Below are 25,048 nucleotides of genomic sequence, written 5' to 3' on the forward strand. Positions count from 1 at the left end.
TTCCTAGAACACAAGGTTTTCTTTTAATTTGCGTCTTCATTAATTTCAAGGACGTCTTCTTGCTTATTTTTGAATATATCTTCCTTCTATTTGTTGTGGGATACCAATTATTCTTAGTGTTAGATTATCTGTCTGTCATCCATAAGCGTTAGCTAATATACTTGTTTTTCATTCTTAACCTCTATATTCATTGTGATTATTATCTCAAGCTTTTCTTCTATGCCAATATTCCAATTTTCAGCATTGTCCATTGAATAGGCTATTCTTTTGTGGTTTCTGCAATGGTGTATTGGGCTTCAATTTATTCCCTTAGTGGTACAATCCCCTCCTTCTTACCTCAGTGCACTTTTTAATTATCTTATCTTTTGATTTCTTAATTTTACTAAATTCACGTTTAGTTGTTTTATAGTATGAAGTAATTGTAATTCCTCTTACCCTTGAATTACCTTTCTTCTTGGTTGGGATGTTTCTGAATAGTATTTCTTTCTCTTTTCTCTGCTATAATAATAGAAACCAAGTTGTTGTGCCATTTCTTCTCATCATGCTCATGGCTAGGTGACTGTCTAGATATTCTAAATGCTCTAATGATATGAGTTACTTATTAACTCTCTTTCCATCATATTTAAAATCTATTTTCTGTGCCCTCCAAGCTCAAGTTTGTTCCCATATTTCTAAGGCCTGAGGGACAGCATGGGGAAAAGAAGAACCTGGCTAAACAGGGGCACTCTTTATTCTTCTGAGATTCTGTTAGATATTTTGTATTACCTAACTGGGGGCATACATGCCAAAACCTGGGTTTTAGGATTCAGATCATTTCCCAAATAGAGTGTGTTGTCCCAGGGCCTTCACTTTAATTAAGATTCAGATGTTCACTTTCTAATCTCCTTCACTGGGTTGTTCCTTCTAGAAGTTTCTACAACTTCTCAGTCAGACATACTCATTTTCCTTCTCTCCACATTTGGGATATGACTGAATCTTCCGGGGGTTTTGCTGACTTACCTATATATACAGCGTGGTGACATAGGAGAGAGGGAGATAATTGAGGTTAGAAGCCAAGCCCTGCTAGGCCTCTCTGCTCTTAAATAGTTTATTTCTTTCCTTAACTGTCACTTTTAAAGTTTATTGCATTAGGGTAAGATCCTTTTCCTCTCAGGCTGCTTTTAGTGCCAAAGTATTTGCCTTTAAAAAAAAAATTTACTATTTTGTTAGACAGTTGAGGTAGGAAATTATGGGATCAGTTTCAGTCCACCTCTGGGGCAGCATTTAAACAAATGAATCTTTACACCTGATATTTATGTAATATTGTACATCAACTATACTTCAATAAAAAAAAGGTACTTTGAACCTACCTGTTCTTATGGCATAATAATATTAAATTCTCATGTACATGGCTGCCGCCTAAGATTCATTCAACAATTATTTTTTGATCGCCTGTTACATGCCAGGCACAAGGCATACAGCAGTATGTAAGACAAACCAGGTTCTAATATATTACATGTGGGTGTGAGTTGATTTTTAAAGTGAAGGTAATTTCAGACACTAATAAGAACTACAAATAATATGAAGCACAATGATGAAATAGAGAGTTACGGCATTAGGGTCCTACTTTATAAAGGTGGTCAGGGAAAATCTCTATGAGTTGGTGACTTTTTTTTTTTTTTTTTTGCGGTACGCGGGCCTCTCACTGTTGTGGCCTCTCCCATTGCGGAGCACAGGCTCCGGACGCGCAAGGCTCAGCAGCCGTGGCTCACGGGCCCAACCGCTCCGCGGCACATGGGATTTTCCCAGACCGGGGCACGAACCCGTGTCCCCTGCATCGGCAGGCGGACTCTCAACCACTGCGCCACCAGGGAAGCCCGAGTTGGTGACTTTTAAGTTGAGATATAAATGATGAAAAGGAACGAGCCATGGGAAGATCAAGGAGCATAGCATTCCAAATGCAGGGAAGAGCAAGAGCAAGAGCAAAAGCCTGTAGGAATGAATGAGCTTTGGTTCTAGAAACAAAAATAAAGTTGGTGTTGCTAGAGCATGACATGAAGGGGAGTGTGGTTTACGATGCAGTCAGAGAAGTAGGCAGGAACCAGACAGCTCAAAGACTTTAAGGCCAGAGAAGGAGGGTGGCATTTTTGCTAGGTTGACCAAGTTTTCTACATTGCTGTTTTCCAATGATTCTTATTTCCATTCTAGCAATGGTTACCTCAAGTTATTTTAATGTACGTACATTAAAAAATTATAATGGTAATCATATAAATTCATATGGTATAAAAACTGAAGTTTCCCTTTCTCTTTTGCATCAAGCCCTTTATGCTCCCCAGAGGGAACTTTGATAGGTATCACAGCAGACATTCCAATCTACTTAAACAAATACATACACACATATACTTTTTAACATACACAAATGGAATTATCACTACATTCTATAATTTTTCTCATTATTATGTCTTGCAGATCTTTCTTTATTCTTTCTTAAAGATACAGACTTTTCCAAATATGGATCTACTATGGTTTAACCATTCTCCTAATAATCAGTAGTTATCCTTGTTTTTAAATAATAATGTTAGATTTATGCACCCATCTTAAGAAGTTACATAAAGAACACACACCAAAGCTAAAACAGACAAAAGGAAATAATAAAAGAACAGGAATAAAATGGGAAAAAAAGTTGCTTATTGTTAAAATTTGCAATTGTTTACTAGTACTGTGCTGGCCAGTGGTATTAGAAATATTGGCTACTGCAAGTACCATTGCTTTCTCCTTTCTTGAACACCCTACAGATGTCTAACATACCACCCAATTCTGAACTGAAACTTATCGTTAGTTATTAAACTTTTATATAGTAACTTTAGAATAGGAAATCAGTACTTAATATATTTTAACATTTTAAGCCTGACAAAGTAAAACTTAAAACATGGTTTACAAATAGACATCACACCCTTAAAGGAAATAACAGAAACAATTAGTAATCTCTCTGTGCGCTCTTCATAGAGATTTCAAAATAAATCTAAGGTTATACATAGGATGTGGGTTTTTTGCTGGGAGTAGTATTACAGAAGGTTTGTGGTATTGGAAGGGTCATGACACAATGCAGGTTGCTTAGTCTCAAATGCAAGTGTAAAGCTTACATTAAAAAAATATTTTAAATTACGCCCACAGATGAGAAAATGTAACGAAAAGAGAGATTATGCTACAGAAAGATATATACAAGCTCTCTCTCTCCTTTGTAAAAGTTTAACTATTTTAGAGACCATTAAAAGGCATTATCTTGACTATTTTAAAGGTTAAATAATGCTTTTTTTCAAGGCTATATTATGAAACTATGTTCAACGGTCACAGAGGCAACCATATTAACTTGCAGCAGCAGGAGCACAATTTCTAAGTTCTAATTTGATATTTTCAATTAAAGCAAGCTATATTAACCAAATTATAACTGCATGTGAGATGACGATAGTAGCAGAAAACAAAATGATTTGAGTAAGTCTGTGACAGTCGATAAGCAATCACCGCGATTAATCAATATAACCTTACTGAAACATCAATAGCAATCACTAAGCTTTAGTAAGTTTTTACTGATTTGTACTTTGCCTTAAGAAAAATTAATCAGAATAGTAAATGTGGTAAATGGTAGCCTCTCCATGACTTCAAGGTGACTCATTTGAAACATCTAAAACCAAATCATACTCATATCACGTACTATTGGTAAGTTTCTAAAACAGTTTCCTGTAATTTCAAGTCACAGACAAAAAGGTTTGACTATTCTTTATGTTTTAGTAACTAGAAAAAAGTACATATAAATACTTTAAAGAAATAATAAGGTAAGTTGAAAAGTATGGAAGGGAGGAAATAAATCAAAATTTTTTCTCACTACTAAGACTGATTTAATTCCATTTCAGAAGAGAAATACATCCCACACATAGTTAAAGTGATATTTCTTACAGGATCAGCTAAATACACACGTGAAAAACCAGCATTTGTACAAGGTCCAAAAGCTAGAAAATATTTCTTATAAATCAGTTTAATTAAAAACAGATCAAATTTTGTGACCAATACTTAAAATTCTATCTAATTCCAGGGGTTCCTAAAAACCATGGAATTATATAAACTATTTTTTAATTTTTAAAAAAATTTTGTTGTTTTTTTTTTTGGCCACACCACACAGTTTGTGGAATCTTAGTTCCTCGACCAGGGATTGAACCCAGGCCCCTGGCAGTGAAAGTGTGGAGTCCTAGCCACTGAGCCGCCAGGAAATTCCCATAAACTATTTTTTATAACAGACGTTTTCTCAAACAGTTTTAGATTTACAGAAAAATTGAGAGGATAAGAGTACTATATACTCCCTTGCACTGTTTCCCCTGTTAATAATATCTTCCATGTTGTTACAATTAATGAACTAATATCGATACATTGTTACTAACTAAAGTCCAAAGCTTATTCAGATTTTCTTAGGGTTTTTTTTTTTTTTTTTTAAACCCAATGTTCTTTTTCTGTTCTAGGATCCTATGCAGGATACCACATTACATTTAGTTGTCATGTCTCCTTACGTTCCTCTTGGCTGGGACAGTTTCTCAGACTTTCTATGTTTTTGATGACCCTGACAGCTTACAGGAGTACTGGTCAGGTGTTTTGCCAGATGCCCTACTATTGAAATTTGTCTGATATTCTTCTCATAGTAAGAATGTGATTATGGGCTACTGGAAGACCACAAAGGTAAAGTGCCATTTTGTCACATCCTATCAAGAGTATATTACTAGCAGTGTGATTTACAACTGTTGATGCTGATTTGATCATCTGGGTGAGGTAGTGTTTGTCAGGTTTCTCCAAAAAAGTTACTTTTTTCCCTTACCCTTTCCATACTGGACCCCTTGGAAGGAAGTCACTGTGCACAGGCTACACTTAAAAGAATAGAAATTTATGCTTCCCTTCTGAAGGCAGAGTATCTACAAAAGTTATTTGGAATTCTTCTGCATAGAGATTTCTCTCTTCCTCTTCATTTATTAATTTATTCAATCATTATTGATATCAGTATGGATCCATGGATATTTATTTTATACCTTGAATTATAATCCACTACTATGTTAATTATTTTTTCCTATTTTAAATATTGTTCCACCTTTGGCCACTGGGAGCTTTTTCAGTTGGCTCCTCTCTGTCCCTTTAACATATTCCTGTTAATGCAGGGTTTCGTTTTGTTTTGTTTTGGAACACTTCCTTACTTTCTGACACTGCAAGATACTCCAGGCTCATCTTGTGTATTTCCTGTTCTAGTCCTGGAATCAGCTATTTCTCTCAGGAACCTTGGTTTCTGTTATTGGAGAATGGTATTAGAAACCAAGATCTGTGTGCTAGGTGTACATAAACTAATTTTTATTTTAAAAAGTTTTTGGCCACGCCACATGGATTGAGGGATCTTAGTTCCCCTACAAGGGACTGAACCCGGGCCATAGCAGTGAAAGTGCCAAGTCCTCACCACTGGACCGCCAGGGAATTCTCTAAACTAATTTTAATAACACCAAGATGATCACTGGTAGCATGGCACTTTAAGGGTCTAAACTATCTTCACTAATTCTTTAGATACTATTATGAACTGGTCTTGAGTAAGTGAATGATATCCTTCATTCCTAGATATAGCAAATTTAAAAACCTCTAGATACTTAGTCTCTTTATATTTAACTGCATACTAAAGCTGGAGATCAGAGAATCATCTCTGAGCACTTCAGTTAAAAAAAAAAAATTTTTTTTTAAAGTTTTTAATACCTAATGACCAGAGAGCAAGCTGAGTAAAATATTCTGTATACCTAACTCCCTTTGTTGAGAATCAGCATTAAGACAAGATAAGATTATAGAAGTTATTTTTCTAATTTAAAAATGCTTAAAATTTTGAGAAAAATCATTAAAGAAAAATGAAAAATATTTTAATGTTTAAACAAGTTGCTCAAAACAGAAACCACTGTACTTAAAGGGGGAAAAAAAGTCCTCCAAAAAGAAGTTTGTTAGTCAAGAGGTGGCATATAAACTACCACCTGCTGTGAAACTATTAACAAATGAGCTCAGGAAATTAGAAAGCACCAACTGATCACAAAGCTTCATGCTAAACTCCATCCTTTAGTAATGTCATTGTAATTTTACATTATTAAAATTTTTTTTGTTAAATGGTAAAGATTTTTATCACTTCCTCTCTATCTCTGTCAAAACTGCATACTGAGCTGGGCACACTGATTTAAATCTAACTCCCTCATTTTATGTCAGAACAGAATTTTGAGTGGGTGTTTCTTAAGCCAAGAGCGGTTGGGGTATTGCCCATCTGAGGCATCCCTAGAGGTTATCTGTTGGGCAAAGTAATGAAAATGGGTAAATGTTACTGGGTACCAGGAAAAGAACACAAAGTTGGATTTGCGTAGAACTAAACTGTTTTAAACTTAAAACTTTTCATTATTTATAACAAAGCAGCATTAACTTTATAGATGTGCTCAGCCCACAGAACCTTTTAATATGGTTATGACAAATTAATATGTTTATCTTTATAAAACTCAAAACACAAACTCAATTCCAGGTTAAATATCACAAGGCTTGGGTTCAATTTTCATCTATTTTCCTCAATTAACTAAGCAAAAATTAACTTTTCTGTGTTTTGTTCCACCACTTGGAAAATGGAGAAAGTGTGATTTAGCATTAACGTAAAAATAAAGTCCTCAACTAATAAATAACATTTGGATCAATAGAATAAAGGTGGAAAATTCCACTAAGAGGAGGAGGAAACAATTTTTAACCACCATTTCCTCCCATCTAAATACTATGAATTCCAACAAGCATTTTTTTCTGAATCAAGTTCAAATGAATCCTTTTAATAGGTTTAAATGTCATCTAACTGATGACTCCTATGCTCAAAACCCTCCCGTGACTTTCTACCTTACTCAGAGAAGGGCCAAAGTTCTTAGGCCCTATGTAATCTGCCCTATTTACCTCTCATACTTCCTCTAACTTCCTCTCTTACTCCACTCAGGGTCTCAGAGATGCCCCTGGCTTTAGGCCCTTTGTCCTTACTATTCCCTTATCAGGGTATTTCTACCACAAATCTGCATGAATCTTTGTTTAAATATCCCCTTCTAGCGAGCTTGCCTGACCACATTATTTAAAATAGCAATGGTACCCTACGCTCAATACCCCAACCCTCTCCTTTTCCTACATTTTTCTCTCCATTGTACTCATCATCTTCTAAATTACACACTATACGATTCATTTATTTTGTTCATCCTACTTCTTCCTCTACCATTAAGCTTGATGAGGAAAGGGACTTTTCGTGTGTTTTGTTCACTAATTCTTATAAAGTGTGTAGAGTAGTGACTAGCACATAGTAGGTACCCCGTAAGTATCTGTTGAATTGAAACTGATACCCCATTTAAATTAATAATTTAATCTGTTCTTCACATCTAGGCTTTTAAATGAGAATGATTAAAATAATGTGAGACGGTATAAGAGAGATCTATAACAGAGGGGGTTAAACAGCAGAGACACAACAAAATTGGCTGGATTGGCATCATCAGGGAAGGCTGATCACAGCATGTCAAACTTAATCTGACCTTTGAAATGATAAGCAAGATCAAAGGAGGAGAGAAGAAAAACAGAATGAATCTCTATGACATATTTAAAGAGTTCTTAACTAGTTTATTATGGCTCAAGCACAGGTATACGCTGGAAAAAGCAGGAAATGAAGCTAGAAAGGGAGGCAAGAATCAGAGCAGGAAGGGGCTCGTGAGTACAGCCAAAATTTGAACTGTGTCCCGAAAGCCATGGGAAGCTACTGAAAGATTTAAGTGAGGAAAAGGGAACCAGTAGTAACAAAGTTATAGGAGGCAGTTGATCGACCAAGAAAATCCATATAACTAACATGACAGTACCTGTAATACTAAAGAAAAAAAATTTCATTTTAATCCTGGAAAGAATTTAAGTTAGAGTGGGTTCTTAAACATACAACAAAATCTCATTTAAAAATCTTCTTTATGCTTCAGTTTCCTCCACTATAAAATGAGGATACTAACAATAATGTCATATGTAAAGATTAAATAAGTGAATATATTTAAATGGCTAATAGTACTGCCTGGCATGTTTTAAGTATTCAATGATGCTAGCTATTAATACGTTAATTATTAGTATTCTGGAAGAAATAAAGTTACAGATAATATGGTAAAACATGGTAAATACATAAAAAATGAAGAGTAAGTTAAACAGGGCCTACACTGGACAGAAACAAGTTCAATCAAAAAAAAACCCAGCCAAAACAATTCTTAATTTGCAGCTATATCTAATTCTTGGAAAGGGATAAATTCATTATCTGAGGTGGGTAAACACTATCTTGAAGGGAACTCAAAAGACTTTCTGCACTTTCCATTCTGGTTGTAATTTTTGGAAGCCCTTACAATGCTGAGTGTGATCTTTTATAAAAGGTCATTGCTAAACTGATTTGCTGGAAACTAGTTAGGGAGGAAAGAACACTTGACACATGCTTTCTCATTTAATACCAACTCTAAAGCAGATAACTTTAGGACCCTTAGTTTTGAACGAGTAAATTCAAAATCAGGTTAAATAACTTGTCAGACAAGACAGCTAATAAGTAGTTTGTCTTCAAAATCTACTCTCAACCAATCAACAAAATCTCTAGCAATTATAAGAAAACAGAAAGATAAAAGTTGTGACCACAGAGTTATTTAGGATTCTAAAATCCTCTTGTTCCCAATAATAATTAAATTTATTGACTCTTTCTATTCTGATCAGGGTATGTCATATTTATTTTTGCAGGCTACTTATAGAAATTCCACTTAGCCTGAGCCATTCAATTAGCTTGTAAAGTATATGTACAGGTAGGAAGAAAAAAAATTCTCCTTTAAAAGACAACAATTGGCATCCTCTCACAGGTAATTAAAGCCATTAACACCAATAAATGTACATAAATTTTCAGAGGTTTAAATTCTACTCAATGATATTGCAAAGAAGGGAACCAGACTCAATCATTCCTTCTGTATAATGATAAATGCACTTAGGCAGAGTCTGAATTCATTTTATCCTTCCTAGCCAGTAGTGACCTAATGATAAAAGAAATGCAAATTAATGCATGTGTGAATACAGTGATAATCTCTGAATTTAAAAAATTTGGGGCTTCCCTGGTGGCTCAGTGGTTGAGAGTCCGCCTGCCGATGCAGGGGACACGGGTTCGTGCCCCAGTTCAGGAAGATCCCACATGCCGCGGAGCGGCTGGGCCCGTGAGCCATGGTCGCTGAGCCTGCATGTCCGGAGCCTGTGCTCCGCAACGGGAGAGGCCACAGCAGTGAGAGGCCCGCGTACCGCAAAAAAAAAAAAAAAAAATTGAATGCTGAAATTACATACATTAAAAATCACTTATTGTAAAAACAACAGATGAGTAAATTATTATATTAATTTCTTCAAATACAAATATTTGAATGATGGCTATATACTAAGCACTATATACCAACACTGAGAAATACAGCAACTGAATAAAACAGGCAAAAATTCCTCTCTTACGGAGCTTCCATTCTTGTGGGGGGATGTGGACAATAACAAACATGTATAATTTATGGCAAGAAATAACTGTTTTGAAGAACTATAAAGCAGCATAAGAGTACAGTGATTAGGATATGAATATTATTTTAGATAGAAATTTGGCCAAAGGAGCTTTATGTAAGAAAACAATAGAGATCTGAATGAAGTGAGATTATACAGTATTTGAAGTTCATAATGATAACACTGAATTGTCAAAAAATATTAAAATAATATATATGATATCATATTTTTTAATATTTCATGGCACCTTGGAGTTCAATCTCTTAATTCTATTATAGGGGTATGATCTGCTCTAAATAAGTATTACAGTAGATGGTGACTAAAATCCATTAAGAAGTGTAATTCTGTTTGAGAAGGAGGAAACCTCAGCAATAACTTTTACAAAGAGTTCAGGAAAATGGCTAAAACCTGAAAGCTGCTACACTTTAAAAAAGGTTAAATTCACTCTGAGACACTAATATAAAACAGATCCTCCAAAGACGGTGGAAAAGGCATTATTATAAAGAACATTAAGTATATTACAAATGTAGTTATCTCAGATTAACATGGGGAGGGTGGTGATTATGAACTTTAAACCAGACCTTAAAGTTTCAAGTTGACTGAAGGATCTTTGAAAATAAATTTAATAAACTTCAACCTCATAAATATATCTACTACAGAATGCTATAGTGTGTATAAAAATGAGTATTTCCTCATCTAAATGAGACATTCACAAAAGTACAATTTTCATAACTACATTTAAAAAAGCAGGCTTTAATTTTATCAATAACTAATTACATAATTATGTAATTTATTAAATGAAGGGTTTGAAAGAATTTGGTTTGTGGGAAAAAGTTTTATTCACAAGAGAGCAGGAGTAATTGGAAGAGTTGGTCTGAAGAGATCTGAAGTACAAAATATTTGACTAAGTTGAGTTCTCCCCCTAGTGGAACTTGAAAATGATCTAAGATATTTCCATGAATAAAAATAACCTAAAATGTATTACTCTTATAATTGAAAAGGAGTTTCAGGTTTTAACAAAAGATCTATTTATGGATCTTAACCTGCATATAATAAATAAATGAATGAATGAAGTTTGAATCATTAAGATGTTTATTGAAAACACATTTATCAAATGTCTTAACGGCAAACTAGCCATGGAGAACTCAGTAAGCAGAAATACCTAAAAAGCAGAGGACTAGGGGATACAGAAAAACACAGCAATTTTTTGAAGACATAATAGCATGTAGAATGATACAGAATTTTAAAAGAATATAGAAACTTTGTAAAGAGGTGTGTGTGTGTGTGTGTGTGTGTGTGTGTGTGTGTGTGTGTGTAGGAGGTGGGGAGAGAGGATGGGGTGCTAATGGTCAAAGAAGAGGCTAGAAATGCAAGTCTGGACAATAATGAAAAGATAAGGTTTTTATGTTTTAGAAAGAAAATTCTGGTGGCTCTGTGGAAGAGCTCAGGGTGGAGAAAAAGAAGCTGGACAGGAAGTTGTGACGTTCAGGTGGGGACGAAGGCAGATGAATGAAGGGAGTGGCGGGGGGAATAGAAAGGCCATGAAAGATTTTTTTTAAAGTTTCTGAAATGAGTAAAATTACCTTTGATTTAGTTTTAGATTTACTCACGACTTTTATCTTTTGAAGAAATTGAAGAGTCGGACATGGTACTTTAATCTGTATGAATTATTAAGAATTATCTGAAGGCAAATCTATATGAGTATGTGAGCAGGTGAAACGCTGGTAGGCATGTTAACTAGCAGAAGCACTTTGTAAAAATAATTTGGTACTCTCAAGTAAAGTTGAAAGTTTGCATACGTAGCCTTGATAAATATGGCATAACGTTAAGAAAAGCATAAGTGAAGTTCCTACTGAGCTGAATAATTCAAGACGAGATGATACCACTGAACAAGCCTTGAGATACAAAAGAATAAAAACATTTTGGCTGGAATAGGAACACATTTGATTTTAAACGTGTTGAATTTGAAGGTCCTGTACAAGTTCCAGGAGGAGTTCTCTACTGTCCAGTAAACATACTGGTCTACTGATCAAAAGACACAATAAATTAAAAACAACAACGACAAATGACAAGTTACAAAGTGGGAGTAGCTATCTGTAAAACATAACATCAACTTGGAAAGAACTACGCGTACATAAGAAAAAGATAATCCTAAAGAAAAGACATACACAAAAGACTTTAATAGACACTTTATAAAAGATGAAATCCAAACTGCCAACCTCATTAGTAATCCAGCAAATACAAATTAAAACCATGATGAAATACCATTGCATACCCACCAGACTGGCACAAATTAAAGCATCTGACACCACCAAGTGTTGGGGAGGATGTGGAACAACAGGACTTTCGTAGGCTGTGGTTGGCAGTTAAAGTGGTACAAACACTTTGGAAAATAAAACTGAAGATCTGCATGCTTTATGACCCAGCCATTCCACACCCTGGCATCATGCTACAGAAACGTGTGCACACGTAGTCAGTATAGTGTACAAGATTGCTTACGATCTCAGCATTGTGTATAACAGTCCCAATTTGGAAATTTACAAATGACCACTAATATCAGAGTGGATATGTATGCTGTGACATATTCATGAAATGGAACATGTTGCAACAATAAAAATCATGACTCATTAAAACAGTGCTGAACAAAGAAAGAAGACAGACAAATGAAAATATTCAGCATGACTCTATACGAAATTCAGAAATAGGGAAAACTAAACTGTGTGGATGAGAGATGCATACAAAGATGACACCACTAAAAGGAAAAGCAGAGGAGTGACTGCTATAAAATTCGGGATAAGGGAAAAGGGTGTGATTGGGTAGACTTCTGGAATATAGGCAATATTCTGTATCTTGACCAAGTAGTGGTTACATGGATACTGTTTTTATACATATTATAATGTAGCTTTGTTTTATGAACTTTTCTGTTTATTGTCTTCATAATTTTTTTAAAGGTGTAAGATTATTGATTAGGGGAAACATGCTAGGATGGAGATAGATTAGAATTCATTGTTGTACACTGAGTAGTTTTTAAAAAGCCAAAAAACTTGGATGCTCAGAGGAATACAAACACTCAGAACTGAGGAAAAAAAGACTGAAAACAAAGTTCAACAAGAAAGAAGAAGAGAGTCAAAGAGGGTGGTGCTAGGAAAATTCTGCAGCCCACAAAATGAGAAGAAATATCTGCAAAAATATCTGTTTATATCTGATATGGGATTGACATTGAGAATATATAAAAAACTTCCACAACTCAACAACAACGCATTTAAAAACTGGGCGAAGGACTTGAACTGCCATTTCTCTAAAGAAGACATAATGGCAAATAAGCACAATGAAAAGATGGTCAACATTGTTAATCATCAGAGAAACGCAAATCAAAACCACAATGAGATACCACTTCAAACACATTAGGATGGGTGTTAAAAAAAAAACAACAGAAAATTAACAAGTATTGGTGAGGCTGTGGAAAAACTAGTCCCTGTGCATTGCTGGTGGGAATGTAAAATGGTGCAGCTGCTGTGGAAAACAGTATAACAATTCCTCAGAAAATTAAACATAGAATTACCACCTGATTCAGCAATTCCACTTCTGGGTATGAATGAAAACAAGGATTCAAACAGCTATCTGTACACTCACATTCATAGCAGCATTATTCACAACAGCCAAAAGGTAGAAGCAATCTAAGTTTTCATCAATGAATGAATGGATAAACAAAATGTAGTATGCACACACAACAGAATATTATTCAGCCTTAAAAATGAAGGAAATTCTGACACATATTACAACATAAATGAACCTTGATGACGTTATGCTAAGTGAAATAAGCCAGTCACAGAAAGACAAATATCCTATGATTTTATCAATCCTTATATAAGATACTTAGAGTAGTCAAATTCAGAGACAGAAAGGACAATGGTGGTTTCCAGGGGTTGAGGGAAGAGGGGAATGGGGAGTTGTTTAATGGGTACAAAGTTTCAGTTTTGCAAGGTAAAGAGTTCTGGAAATTGGCTGCACAACAATGAGAATGCACTTAATGTCACAGACTGTATACATTAAAATTGTAAATTTTACAGCAATACGTGTATTTTTACCACAATAGAAAAAAATGGACTTGGAAATGAATAAGTGTTGAAAATAGAAGCATAGTCATTAGGATGAAGACATAAGTCACGATGCAGGTGCAGAGGGAAGGGGAAATAACTGCATTATTTTTACATGTACTTTATTATTTTCATGTGTTACCTGGATTTCAAGCTCAGCAATGTGCTGCTGTAGTTCAGCCACAGCAGCTATGCTATCTGCTTCCCGGAGTCTCACAGCCATCACTTCTTCCTTGTTCTAGGGTGGTAAACAAAACAAACCAAAAATAAACCATATAATAAACCAAACCATTAATAAAACATAAACACTTGTAACATGCCTCAAATTTAGAAAGTGACAAAAAAACCCATGATTAAATGAGAGAAAAAATGCCATTATATCCTGAACTTGGTATAAAATGAAGAATAAATGTATAGAATAACATTCCATCTCACTGTAGTGGCCTCTCCCGCTGTGGAGCACAGGCTCCGGATGTGCAGGCTCAGCGGCCATGGCTCACGGGCCCAGCCGCTCCACGGCATGTGGGATCTTCCCGGACCAGGGCACGAACCTGTGTCCCCCTGCATCGGCAGGCGGACTCTCAACCACTGCGCCAACAGGGAAGCCCTACTCAAACTTTTCAACTAAAAGTTAACTTAATTAAAACTGGTGACTGTGAAAGCTGTTAACTTTTTAACCAAGAACAATTACTGAGAACTTTCAAACACGTAACTAGGACAACAGATTAACAGGGAATATAAACACTAAGAGTATGATAGCTAGATAATATTTTTTAAATTACATTTTTTCTGAGGCCATGAAAGTTAATGAGTATTTACATTATACTACATTTTTTCTGAGGCAATGAACTTTAATGAGTATTTACATTACACTACAAAGGAGAGTAACAGAAATTAGATTATATCATAATTTTAATCTTCCTAGGAAAAGCATAATATCAATTCTACCACTTCAAAATTTCACAAACGAAAAGCTCTAAAATTGTATTCTACAATATCCATGCTAAATAATAATGATCTAGAAGTAACAAAATATGAAGAAAGACAGAGGAAAATGGGGTATACAAAAATATTTTGTTCCTTCATTAACTTCAGTAGAAATTTAGCAATCATTTAGTATCAAAAATGTGCATCATGGTGACTATAGGAGAAATTTAGCACCTGACAGTAATATAATATCAAAAATTTAAAAATACTAAATTTAGTAAAAATATAATAAACTTTTAAATTAAAAAAATAGGGCTTCCCTGGTGGCACAGTGGTTGAGAGTCCGCCTGCCGATGCAGGGGACGCAGGTTTATGCCCCGGTCCAGGAAGATCCCACATGCCGCGGAGTGGCTAGGCCCGTGAGCCATGGCCGCTGAGCCTGCGCGTCCAGAGACTGTGCTCCGCAACGGGAGAGGCCACAACAGTGAGAGGCCCGCATACCACAAAATATATATATATATATATATATATATATATATATATATATATATATATATATTTTTTTTTGCTGCGGAGCAACTAAGCTCGTGCACCACAAGTACTGAGCCTGCACTCCAGAGCCCACGCACCACAACCACTGAGCCCCCATACCACAACTACTGAAGCCCGCGCGCCTAGAGCCCGTGCTCCGCAACCAGAGAAGCCACCTCAATGAGAAGCCCGTGCACCGCAACAAAGAGTAGCCCCCGCTCGCCGCAACTAAAGAAAGCCTGCACGCAGCAACAAAGACCCAATGCAGCCAAATAAATAAATTTAAAAAATATATATATTCAGACAAGTGTACACAATTATAGTACATCAAAACACCATTTACAATGGTAAAAAGTTGTAAATGACCCTACTGTGTAACAATAAAGAAATAGTTCACTCAAAAAAAATATATATTTTAATCTTAGATATGATACTGGTACATCACTACAAGCAAATACTGCTTTAAATATTTTGCCATTTTGTACATGGCCAGAAAGTGTAGTCTCTGTACCCAGTGCTGTGATGGAAAGTGCTTAACGACCAGCTAGCTCTCAAGCAAGTGTGTGTACGTGTGCGTGTGTACACATGTGGTTGTATGTACATTTATTATATATTTTAATACAGACTGAAATAGAAGATGTATAATATACAACACACAGTTAATAAGATATATATAATGCTATTATAAACTCTATGTAGTCAATATACTCTCAGAGAATGCTTTCACTAATTTTTGCCAAACTATTGTATCCATAGGTCATCTACCACTGAAAATGAGGAAAAAGTGAAGTATGGATATGAACGTTGGTTAATTTTTGTTCAAGTTATCTATTCTGATAATAGAATTATTATCATTCTGATAACAGTAATCAAACACTGAAAGATGATTTCCTCAATATTTTTGTGCTATTCATAATGTAAAGACTAAAGATACAACACATTTTTAAGCTTTAATCTGCATTGACAGTCTAGAGCAGGATTCAAAAACTTTTCCTTAAAGGGCCAGATAGTAAATAATTTTAGACTTGTGGGTCGTACAGTCTATCACAACCACTCTATCTGCCACTGGAGTGTGAAAGTGGCCATATACAATATATAAATGAATGGGAAAGGTTGTATTCCAATAAAACTTTATTTATAAAAACAGGCAGCCAGACAGATTTGGGATATGGTCTATAGTTTGCCAACTTCTGGTCTTGATAATCCACAAAACAATAAATCAAGCCCTGATTTGTAGTTTGCCAATTTATGTGGTGTAAATACTCCCATCATGGCTCCTTTCAAGTCGACATAACATTAGTGAACATTAATGAATATAACATGAGTAGCACACATTGGTATTTCCACTAAACAGATACAAATAGGTATAATCTTAAAAGCACAGATAATAGTAAAATGTAAAAATAATTAGGAAATGACATTTGAGTATTTACTACCATAATTTGTCTAATCATGTTGAATAATTTAATTTTTAATATGGCTGTTTAACAAATGTGCCACAAAATTCCTGAAAATTTATTGGGGTGGCCAAAAAGTTCGTTCAGGTTTTTCCATAACATCTTGTAACAATCGGTTCTTGCAAGCCTTTACTAGCCAGCTCCAGCACACCTCTGTGTCTATGTTTAATAAAGTTCAAATCTCTTTCTGTCACCTCTAACTTTAAACACTTTAATGGTACTCCACAGATCTTGCGATAACAGGTTCTTTTACTGGTGTCCAAGATTCTATATGATTTGGCTCCCTATTTACTGCTCTAGCTTTATATCTCACCAGTATTCCTCACCACACACTTCCCTCCAACTAGAATGAACTTCCTCAGTTCAAGCAAAAACCTATTGTTCCTTTTCACTTTTGCTCTTTACATGTGCTATTCCCTTTGTCTAGTGAACTCTGCTGCCTTTCCTTGACTACTTCCTACATATCCTTAAGGTCTCAGCTTAATCATTCCTTAGTTAGCTTTGCTTGAACCATAACCGTAACACTAAATGCCCATTATAGTATTCTATATACCTCCTCAATCATAGCACTACTCATACTGCATTGTAATGGTGTGTTTGTCTATATCCTTTGCTAAGAGAAAGCCCCTTGAGGACAGTGATCTCTCTCCAACAGCCAGCACTACCTTGCAACCATGTGAGTGGGACGCCTAAAAAACCTCATCCTTTAGCTTTAGCGAAGCCTTTAGATGACTGTAGCCTCATGAGACTCTCAATCAGAACCACTTGATTAAACTGCTCCTGAATTTCTGATCCACAGAAACCCTGGGATATTAGTGGTTACTGCTATTTTAAGCCACTAAGTTTTAGAGGTAATTTGTTAAATAGCAATAGATAACTAATACATTTATACTCTACAAATTTTAACATTGTATAAAAATATTATATCCATCAAGTAAAAAAACAAAAATTTGGGCATCAGTTTTCTCCCAATCTTCCCCCTCTCCAATCCAATCACCAAGTCTCTACAAAAATACTGAACTCATCTACTCTGCTTTAGTACCACTGCCAACACCTGAGCCCAGGCTAGCAACTCTGTCTTGTATTCAATACTATTACCTGATGATCTCATATCAAATCCCTCTCCAACCCCGCCTCAAATCCATCTCCACACACAGTGGCACGTGTGTTCTTTTAAAAAATAATTACAGGGCTTCCCTGGTGGCACAGTGGTTGAGAATCTGCCTGCCAATGCAGGGACACGGGTTCGGGCCCTGGTCTGGGAAGATCCCACATGCCGCGGAGCAACTAAGCCCATGAGCCACAACTACTGAGTCTGCGCATCTGGAGCTTGTGCTCTGCAACAAGAGAGGCCGCACAGTGAGAGGCCCGCGCACCGCGATGAAGAGTGGCCCCCACTCGCCGCAATTAGAGAAAGCCCTCGCACAGAAACGAAGACCCAACACAGCCAAAAATAAAATAGAAATTTAAAAAGCTAAAAACAACAAAAAAAATTATATTATATTATATTAATCGCTACAAGCATTATCCCCTAATAAATGCTAAAATTAGTTGCTGAGGGACTTCCCTGGTGGCGCAGTGGTTAAGAATCCACCTGCCAATGCCAGGGACACAGGTTAGATCCCTGATCCGGGAAGATCCCACATGCCGTGGAGCAACTAACCCCGTGTGCCACAACTACTGAGCCTGTGTGCCACAACTACTGAAGCCCACGTGCCTAGAGCCCATGCTCCATAACAAGAGAAGCCACCGCAATGAGAAGCCCATGCACCGCAACGAAGAGTAGCCCCTGCTCGCCACAACTACAGAAAGCCCTCATGCAGCAACAAAGACCCAACGCAGCCATAAATAAATAAATAAAATGAAATAGAATTAGTTGCTGAAACCTTAAGGATATTTGCATAAACTCAAAATAGTTCCTCCAAATACTTATTAATTATTGTCCTACTCTGGTGGTCTTAACACATGCCCACAAGTCCTTTGATACTCTTTCCTTCAGGAATTGTGGCTCAATGACCTTTCCCCCACTCAGACCATTGTCTAGGCTCAGTAACTTGTTTGTAAGGACAGAATATGAGGGGGAAAAAGCTTTGTAGTAGAGAAAGCTGGCAGATAACCAACTTAATCAAATGACCAAAGTCAACACCACTAGATGTAAGATATATCAAGACAGTATGTCCCTGATATGATGCACTGGGAAAGACACTTCATCTCTGTATACTTTCCTAAAATATATAACCTTGGTCAAAGCATGAGAAAACATATGACAATCCCAAACTGAAAGATTTCTACAAAACACCTCACAAGTATTCTTCAATAGTCAAAGTAATGAGAGATAAGAAGACACTGAGAAACTGTTGCAGCTCAAAGAAGAATGAGACACAATGGGGAAATCTAAATAAAGTCTGTAATTTAGTAATAACATTATACCAATGTGCATTTCTTAGTACTGATAAATGCATCATGGTTATGTAATATGTTAAAATTAGGAGGGGCTGATTAAAGGGTATATGGGAACTCTGTACTATCTTTGCCACTTCACTGTAAACATAAAATTACTTCAAAATTAAAAGTAAAAAAACTGAAGCAAATATAGCAAATCAAAAAATATATCATGTTTCTTTCCTGCTTAAGACCTTTTAGTGGCCTCCCACAGCATTTAAGAGTAAAACTCAAACTTGTTACCAAGGCCTATAAAAATCTACACAGTAAGAAGTGGAGTCCTAGCTTACCTCCCTGACTTTATCTCATTCAGCTCTGCATTATACATGAGACTCAGCAACCAAGTTCTTTCCTGCTTTTGGGTCTTGAACTCTGACCCTTTTCATGCAAAGATCTTCCTCCAACTCTTCATATGGCTGCTTCTTTCTTATTCTTCAGGTCCCAGTTCTGCTACCATCTCCTGGCATTCAATCTTACTTGCCACTTCCCCTAACCTCCCACTCTATAGTACATCATTACTAATGATCTTTCCTATTTTTTACTTATTGTCTCACGAAACATTATGCCCACTTTCTCCATTACAGTATCCCCAATGCTTACAAGAAAAACCGACAAATAGAAGACACCCAAATATTTGACAAATATGTTAAGTACTGATAGATGCTGTCATTCTTTAAAGTCTCATAATCTCACCTCTTCCCATCCCTATTTGAAAATCACTGTCTTAGAACATATAAATTATATCTATTTAAAATGAAAAGATTTGGTTACACAATTTGCAAGTAACATGATGAAGAAACTGGTACTATCATGCCCTGCAGGTCAAAGTACAAAATGGTACAACCCTAAGCGGGGTAATTTGACAAAATCTATGAAAGTACAATTGACAAAACAATCAAATTTACAGCAATTTATCCTACAGGAATGTGTAGATATACTTCTATACATCTGAAATTATGTATGTACAAAGTTATTCACTATACACTGCTTGTAGTAGCAAAACACTGGGAACAACCCATGTGCTCATCAATAAGGACCTAGTTAAGTATACTATAGTATATGCATGCAATGGAAAACAATGTACCTTAGTAACTAATGAGGAGATTCTTTAAGCACTGATATTGAAAGCTCTACAAAACATACCACCAAAAAAACCTCAAAAAGTAGAATATATTACTGTTTGCTAACTTTCACATAAGAAAGTGAGGAGAAGAAGTATACACTTTTAATTGTATAAAAGTGTATATTTCTAAAAGTATACATTTTAAATTGTTAGTATCTGCCTAAAAGAAACTCTAAAAGAACTTATCAGAAAATAATAAAAGCAGTTACCTGGGAAAAAAATAAAAGGGTATCTGGTAGGGTCAGGAAGAGACTAAAAGGGGAATGCTTTCATTTATATTTCAGTTTAAAAATATCAAAGCATTATGAAAAAATGTGTAAGTATTAAGCTACTAAAATTTATATGAGGGACTTCCCTGGTGGTCCAGTGGCTAAGACTCTGTGCTCCCAATGCAGGGGGCCCAGGTTCGAACCCTGGTCAGGGAACTAGATCCCACATGCTGCAACCAAAGAGCCCACATGCCACAGCGAAGATCCCGCATGCGGCAACAAAGACCCCGTGTGCCGCAACAAAGACCCAATGCAGCCAAATAAATAAATATTTAAAAAATAAATAAGCAAATAAAATGTATATGAAATATAGGCAAGAGGTTTATTTCTTCTTTTTTTCTTCCTATGATTATTCCATATATGCACAGTATTATAATCATAGTATAATACTTCACTCAGCTTTCCTCTTAACATTATTACACAATTTTATGTTTGTATATGCATAGAGAATAGAAAATCTTTCTATAATCTTCAAATTTAGATTTATGTAGGAATCCTACAATCTTATTACTGAAATCCTGAGGGCCAGGTGTGTTACGGAATTTCAGATGTTTTAGACTTTCTAAGAGTAGTAAGGTGCATAAACCAAACATGAGTACTCTCCAGTGGGATCTGAGGCAGCACCCATAATGAAAGAGTATACTCAGTGCTTAACACAATGAAGCAGTGAAGTATAAATACCCACACCAAGTGGGATAAATAAAAGTTATAAATGGCTGTAAATTAATTCAAATCTGGTTTTGCTTCCCAATGGATTTGTGTGAAATCTATGAAAATGTTTAAGTTTCAGTGTTTTGGATTTTCGTATTAGGGGTCTTAGACTTGTACTGTTTCATCTTTAAGTGGGAACATTCAAATTCAGTTATAGAGGGAAAATAACACTAATATTAAAAACAGCATCCTGACATATTTTACATCAATGAAAATAACATGAGCTTTAATAATTACTTATCAGCAAATCATAAGCCATAATCATATAAAACTAAATGAAAATGAATCAGATTTATATAACTGAAGGACTAGTTCCCTTGAAAAAGTTAGGTTTGTTGCTGAATTGTTCCAACATGACCAAATAAAATACGTACACTTAACCAGAATGTACTAGATGCTAGGGTGACAATTAACACTGATCATTCTTGAAATCTGCAAATGGCATTAAAAAGACTGAATAAATCAATATACACCTTAAACATGGGGGAGATCTCAGAGTCAGTATCTGTAACATACTTTACAAAGGTACTAATGAAAAGTTAAAACTAAATAAAATCTCATATCAGTTCTGAAAATTCTGAATCTGAGCCCATTACTTAGATAAATTCAAAGAAAACAATTATTTTCATCAGCAAACTCCCCAAATATTTATTTCCAAAGAATACTGTACTTTGATTAAAAGGTGCTAAGGCATTTGAGGAGCAATATTAAATCCAGTAACAGTGTTAACAACATGTTTAAAGGAAAACTTATACCAATAATAAAAAAGGCTAAATTTAATTCTTTATTAAAAGTAAGTCAGCACAGACACTATAGCACCAAAAAACTCAAACAGATATTAGTATGATAAATCAAATTGATGCAACCTCATGTCACATCATTTTATTTTTAAATTAGTCTAGGGAATTCCCTGGCAGTCCAGTGGTTAGGACTTGGCGCTTTCACTGCTGTGGCCCAGGTTCAATCCCTGGTCCAGGAACTAAGATCCCACAAGCTGCATGATAAGGCCAAAAATAAAAGCCTAGTCACATCCTTCAAGAGGGACTACTCTTATGTCAGTACAAACTTCAGTACTGCCTACAGATTTCTGTCAGTGTAAATTGTAAGAGCCATGCATATTTATTAGGATGTAATTTCATCTCTGGATTTCAGTGACACTGATAAACCACTCAAGCTTCACTCTTGGTTTTTAATGACACCAGAACAAGTTGATGGAATTACAGCTTTATATGTGCCATTGAAAGTCTTATTTCTTATCATAGAATAATAAGGCTGGAATCTTTAAAGGGCATCATTCCTACTATCTCACCATGGAAAGATGGATGTCTAGTTTATTTTTAAAATCCCATTACTTGTCCTCAGTAATCCATTCTAATGTTCACACCACAGTCTTCTCTTTAGTTACTTCACACACACACACACACACACACACACACACACACACACACAGTCCCTCTCCTTCCACCCCATTTCCCAACCTCCTCTTCTCTCTCACCATTACTATATTGTAAATTTATTTAAGGAAAAAACGTACTTGCATTCAAAAACTTTTCCACCTTTTACGAATCTAAACACTTCACAAGAAATTTAAAAACTGATTAAAATAGCAATGTGAAATGTACACAATTTTCCCAACCCACTGGTACACGCACACCTCTTTTGCTCTCTAGCCAGAAAACATATATCAATATTGACAGCCTGCCAATAAGGTACCAATAAAAGCAGAGTTGCCCCAACCTTTTTAAATTACCTATCTTTTTGGTTGAGACATTAAAAGCTTCGGTTTTAAAGGGTTACGGGTGAAAAGAGATACCAATCTTCAACCACTTGGTTAACTTAATTTCCTGCACTGGCATTTAACCAAGTGGTTGAAAATGAAGTTTCCTGACTGAAATCCACCCAGAGCAAGATGAGCTAACCTGGCCTGAAAGCAACTGCCAAAGTAACTTCAGGAAAAGTAGGAAATAAGACTAGCTTTTTTTTGGTTTTATGATAATGTACTCAATGATGAGACAAAAACAAAAAAAGTATTATTATATTGACAAAAACATAAACTTGCTAAATGATATATTTACCTTGCATTCAATCTCTGCTTGTTTGCGCTTTGCTTCACTTAATTGGGTAAGTAGTCCTTTGTTCTGTGCAGAAAGATACTGCACCTTCTCCTGTAGATTGATCACCTCTTGTTCTGCTCTTCGAAGATGATTACTATTGATCTGGTTCTAATAATTAAAAATATAAAAACTCAGAGTATAGATAAAAGGCCTGAAAAAACATAAATTTCTACCTACGCATATTATGCCTCAACAATATTCTTAATATTATTATTAGTTATAGGCCTATTTTATTCAACAAATAGTTAAATACATTAAAAAAATTATAAAACTGCTTTAAGAATCAAATCATCCAAAAGGATGCATAAGGTTCATATTAGAAATTCTCATTAGAGGTCCACTTACCATTTATACAATAAATATCTATAAACTATAAGGATGTTTACATAGAACTTGTAAGTATTAATTTCTGAAATAGGCAATATGGTATAAAATAGATGTGATACGATGAATTTAACTCCCTTTTCCAGTTCCCAAAAGAAAACACAGACTAATCAAAAGGTATCACCACCACTTACTGGACTGTAAACTTTTTGATGTCACAAAATATATCACATGAACTTCTACATTCCTAAAATATATACAGCACAGTCTGTTTTTATGGAGGATGGACTGGTTTTGAATTCTGGCTTGCTATTTGGTGAGTAAGCAAACTAGTTAATATCTAGTTTCTATTTCCTCATTTGAAAAATGTACATAAAAATACTATCTATTTCTCATTTGGTTATCTTTAGAAATTAAACAAGATAATAATACATGTTAACAGAGCTTAATATATAGTAAGAACTCAATACATGCTAGCTGCTTAGTGTATTATAACTATAGGACATGATAAAAAAATAGATCTTTTATTTATTTTTATTGAAGTATATAGTTGATTTACAATGTAGTTTTAGTTTCTGGTGTACAGCAAAGTGACTCAGTTTTTTACATATGTATTCTTTTTCATATTCTTTTCTATTATGGTTTATTACAGCATATTGAATATAGTTCCCTGTGCTGTACAATAGGATCTTGTTTAGATCTTGAATTTACTGACACGAGGCAGTTTTCACATTCAGGCTTGACCCAGCTTGAATTCTCTCAAAGCTAAATTATTCTATTAGAGGCCTGAAAGAAACAGTATGGATTTTCATAAGCAAAGACAGGCAAAATTAGGCTCTTCATTTAACCATTCTTCAACCTTGGTCAAGTTAACTAATGCCATCAAATTATAGTACACTGATAGAACCATAGATATTACTGCTTGTCTTTTAAGGCTGTGTTTTGAGAATTATGTGAGAAAAGTTTATGGAAGGAGTTCTCACCTAATGCCTGAAATTTAAGGCATTTAATAAATACTCAGTTGTTACTATTATTAAACCTATTCTATCTCACTCTATGAAGATGATCCTGCCTCCAGTTTTAATTTTAAAATCTGGATCATCCAATAGATTTAAGCTCTAAAACTTTCTACCACTTCCAGGTTTCTTCATCTTCACCACTCATCTTCCTGACTCACAGAAGAAATGCCTCCTTCCTAAGACCATCCTCTATGTCATCCCCTTCTTTCTCACTTTCAATCAATGAACACTGTCTGTCTACAAAATTAAGAGTGAACTTCTTAGTACTGTATTCAAAATGTTCTACAACCTCTTTTTACTGTCTTACCTCCTACCATTAAGACAAATAACTATACTACAGAGGGACACAACTTCAACATAAGCTGCAAAGAATTCCCACAGACAAAACTCCTCCCTACACCCCTGAATACCATTCCACGATCCAAAATTACAAAACAAAACACTCACACATAAACAAAATCCAA

The 25,048-nt window shown here is 35.3% G+C and overlaps 1 protein-coding gene across 8 annotated transcripts in view; it reads right to left on the bottom strand.

Annotated features, from left to right (window-relative positions):
• The window catches only part of EVI5 (ecotropic viral integration site 5), a 214,386-nt gene that overhangs the window by 43,791 nt on the left and 145,547 nt on the right, over positions 1-25,048 (bottom strand). For all 8 annotated transcript variants that reach the window (XM_067726948.1, XM_067726950.1, XM_067726944.1 and 5 more), the window contains 2 exons: positions 23,203-23,349; positions 13,810-13,905 (listed from right to left, as the gene is read on the bottom strand). In XM_067726948.1, the coding sequence (XP_067583049.1) occupies positions 13,810-13,905; positions 23,203-23,349 (243 nt within the window). The remainder of the gene's footprint in view (positions 1-13,809; positions 13,906-23,202; positions 23,350-25,048) is intronic.

The sequence above is a fragment of the Pseudorca crassidens genome, chromosome 2 (assembly GCF_039906515.1).
Source record: "Pseudorca crassidens isolate mPseCra1 chromosome 2, mPseCra1.hap1, whole genome shotgun sequence".
In the NCBI taxonomy this organism is placed as follows: Eukaryota; Metazoa; Chordata; class Mammalia; order Artiodactyla; family Delphinidae; genus Pseudorca; species Pseudorca crassidens.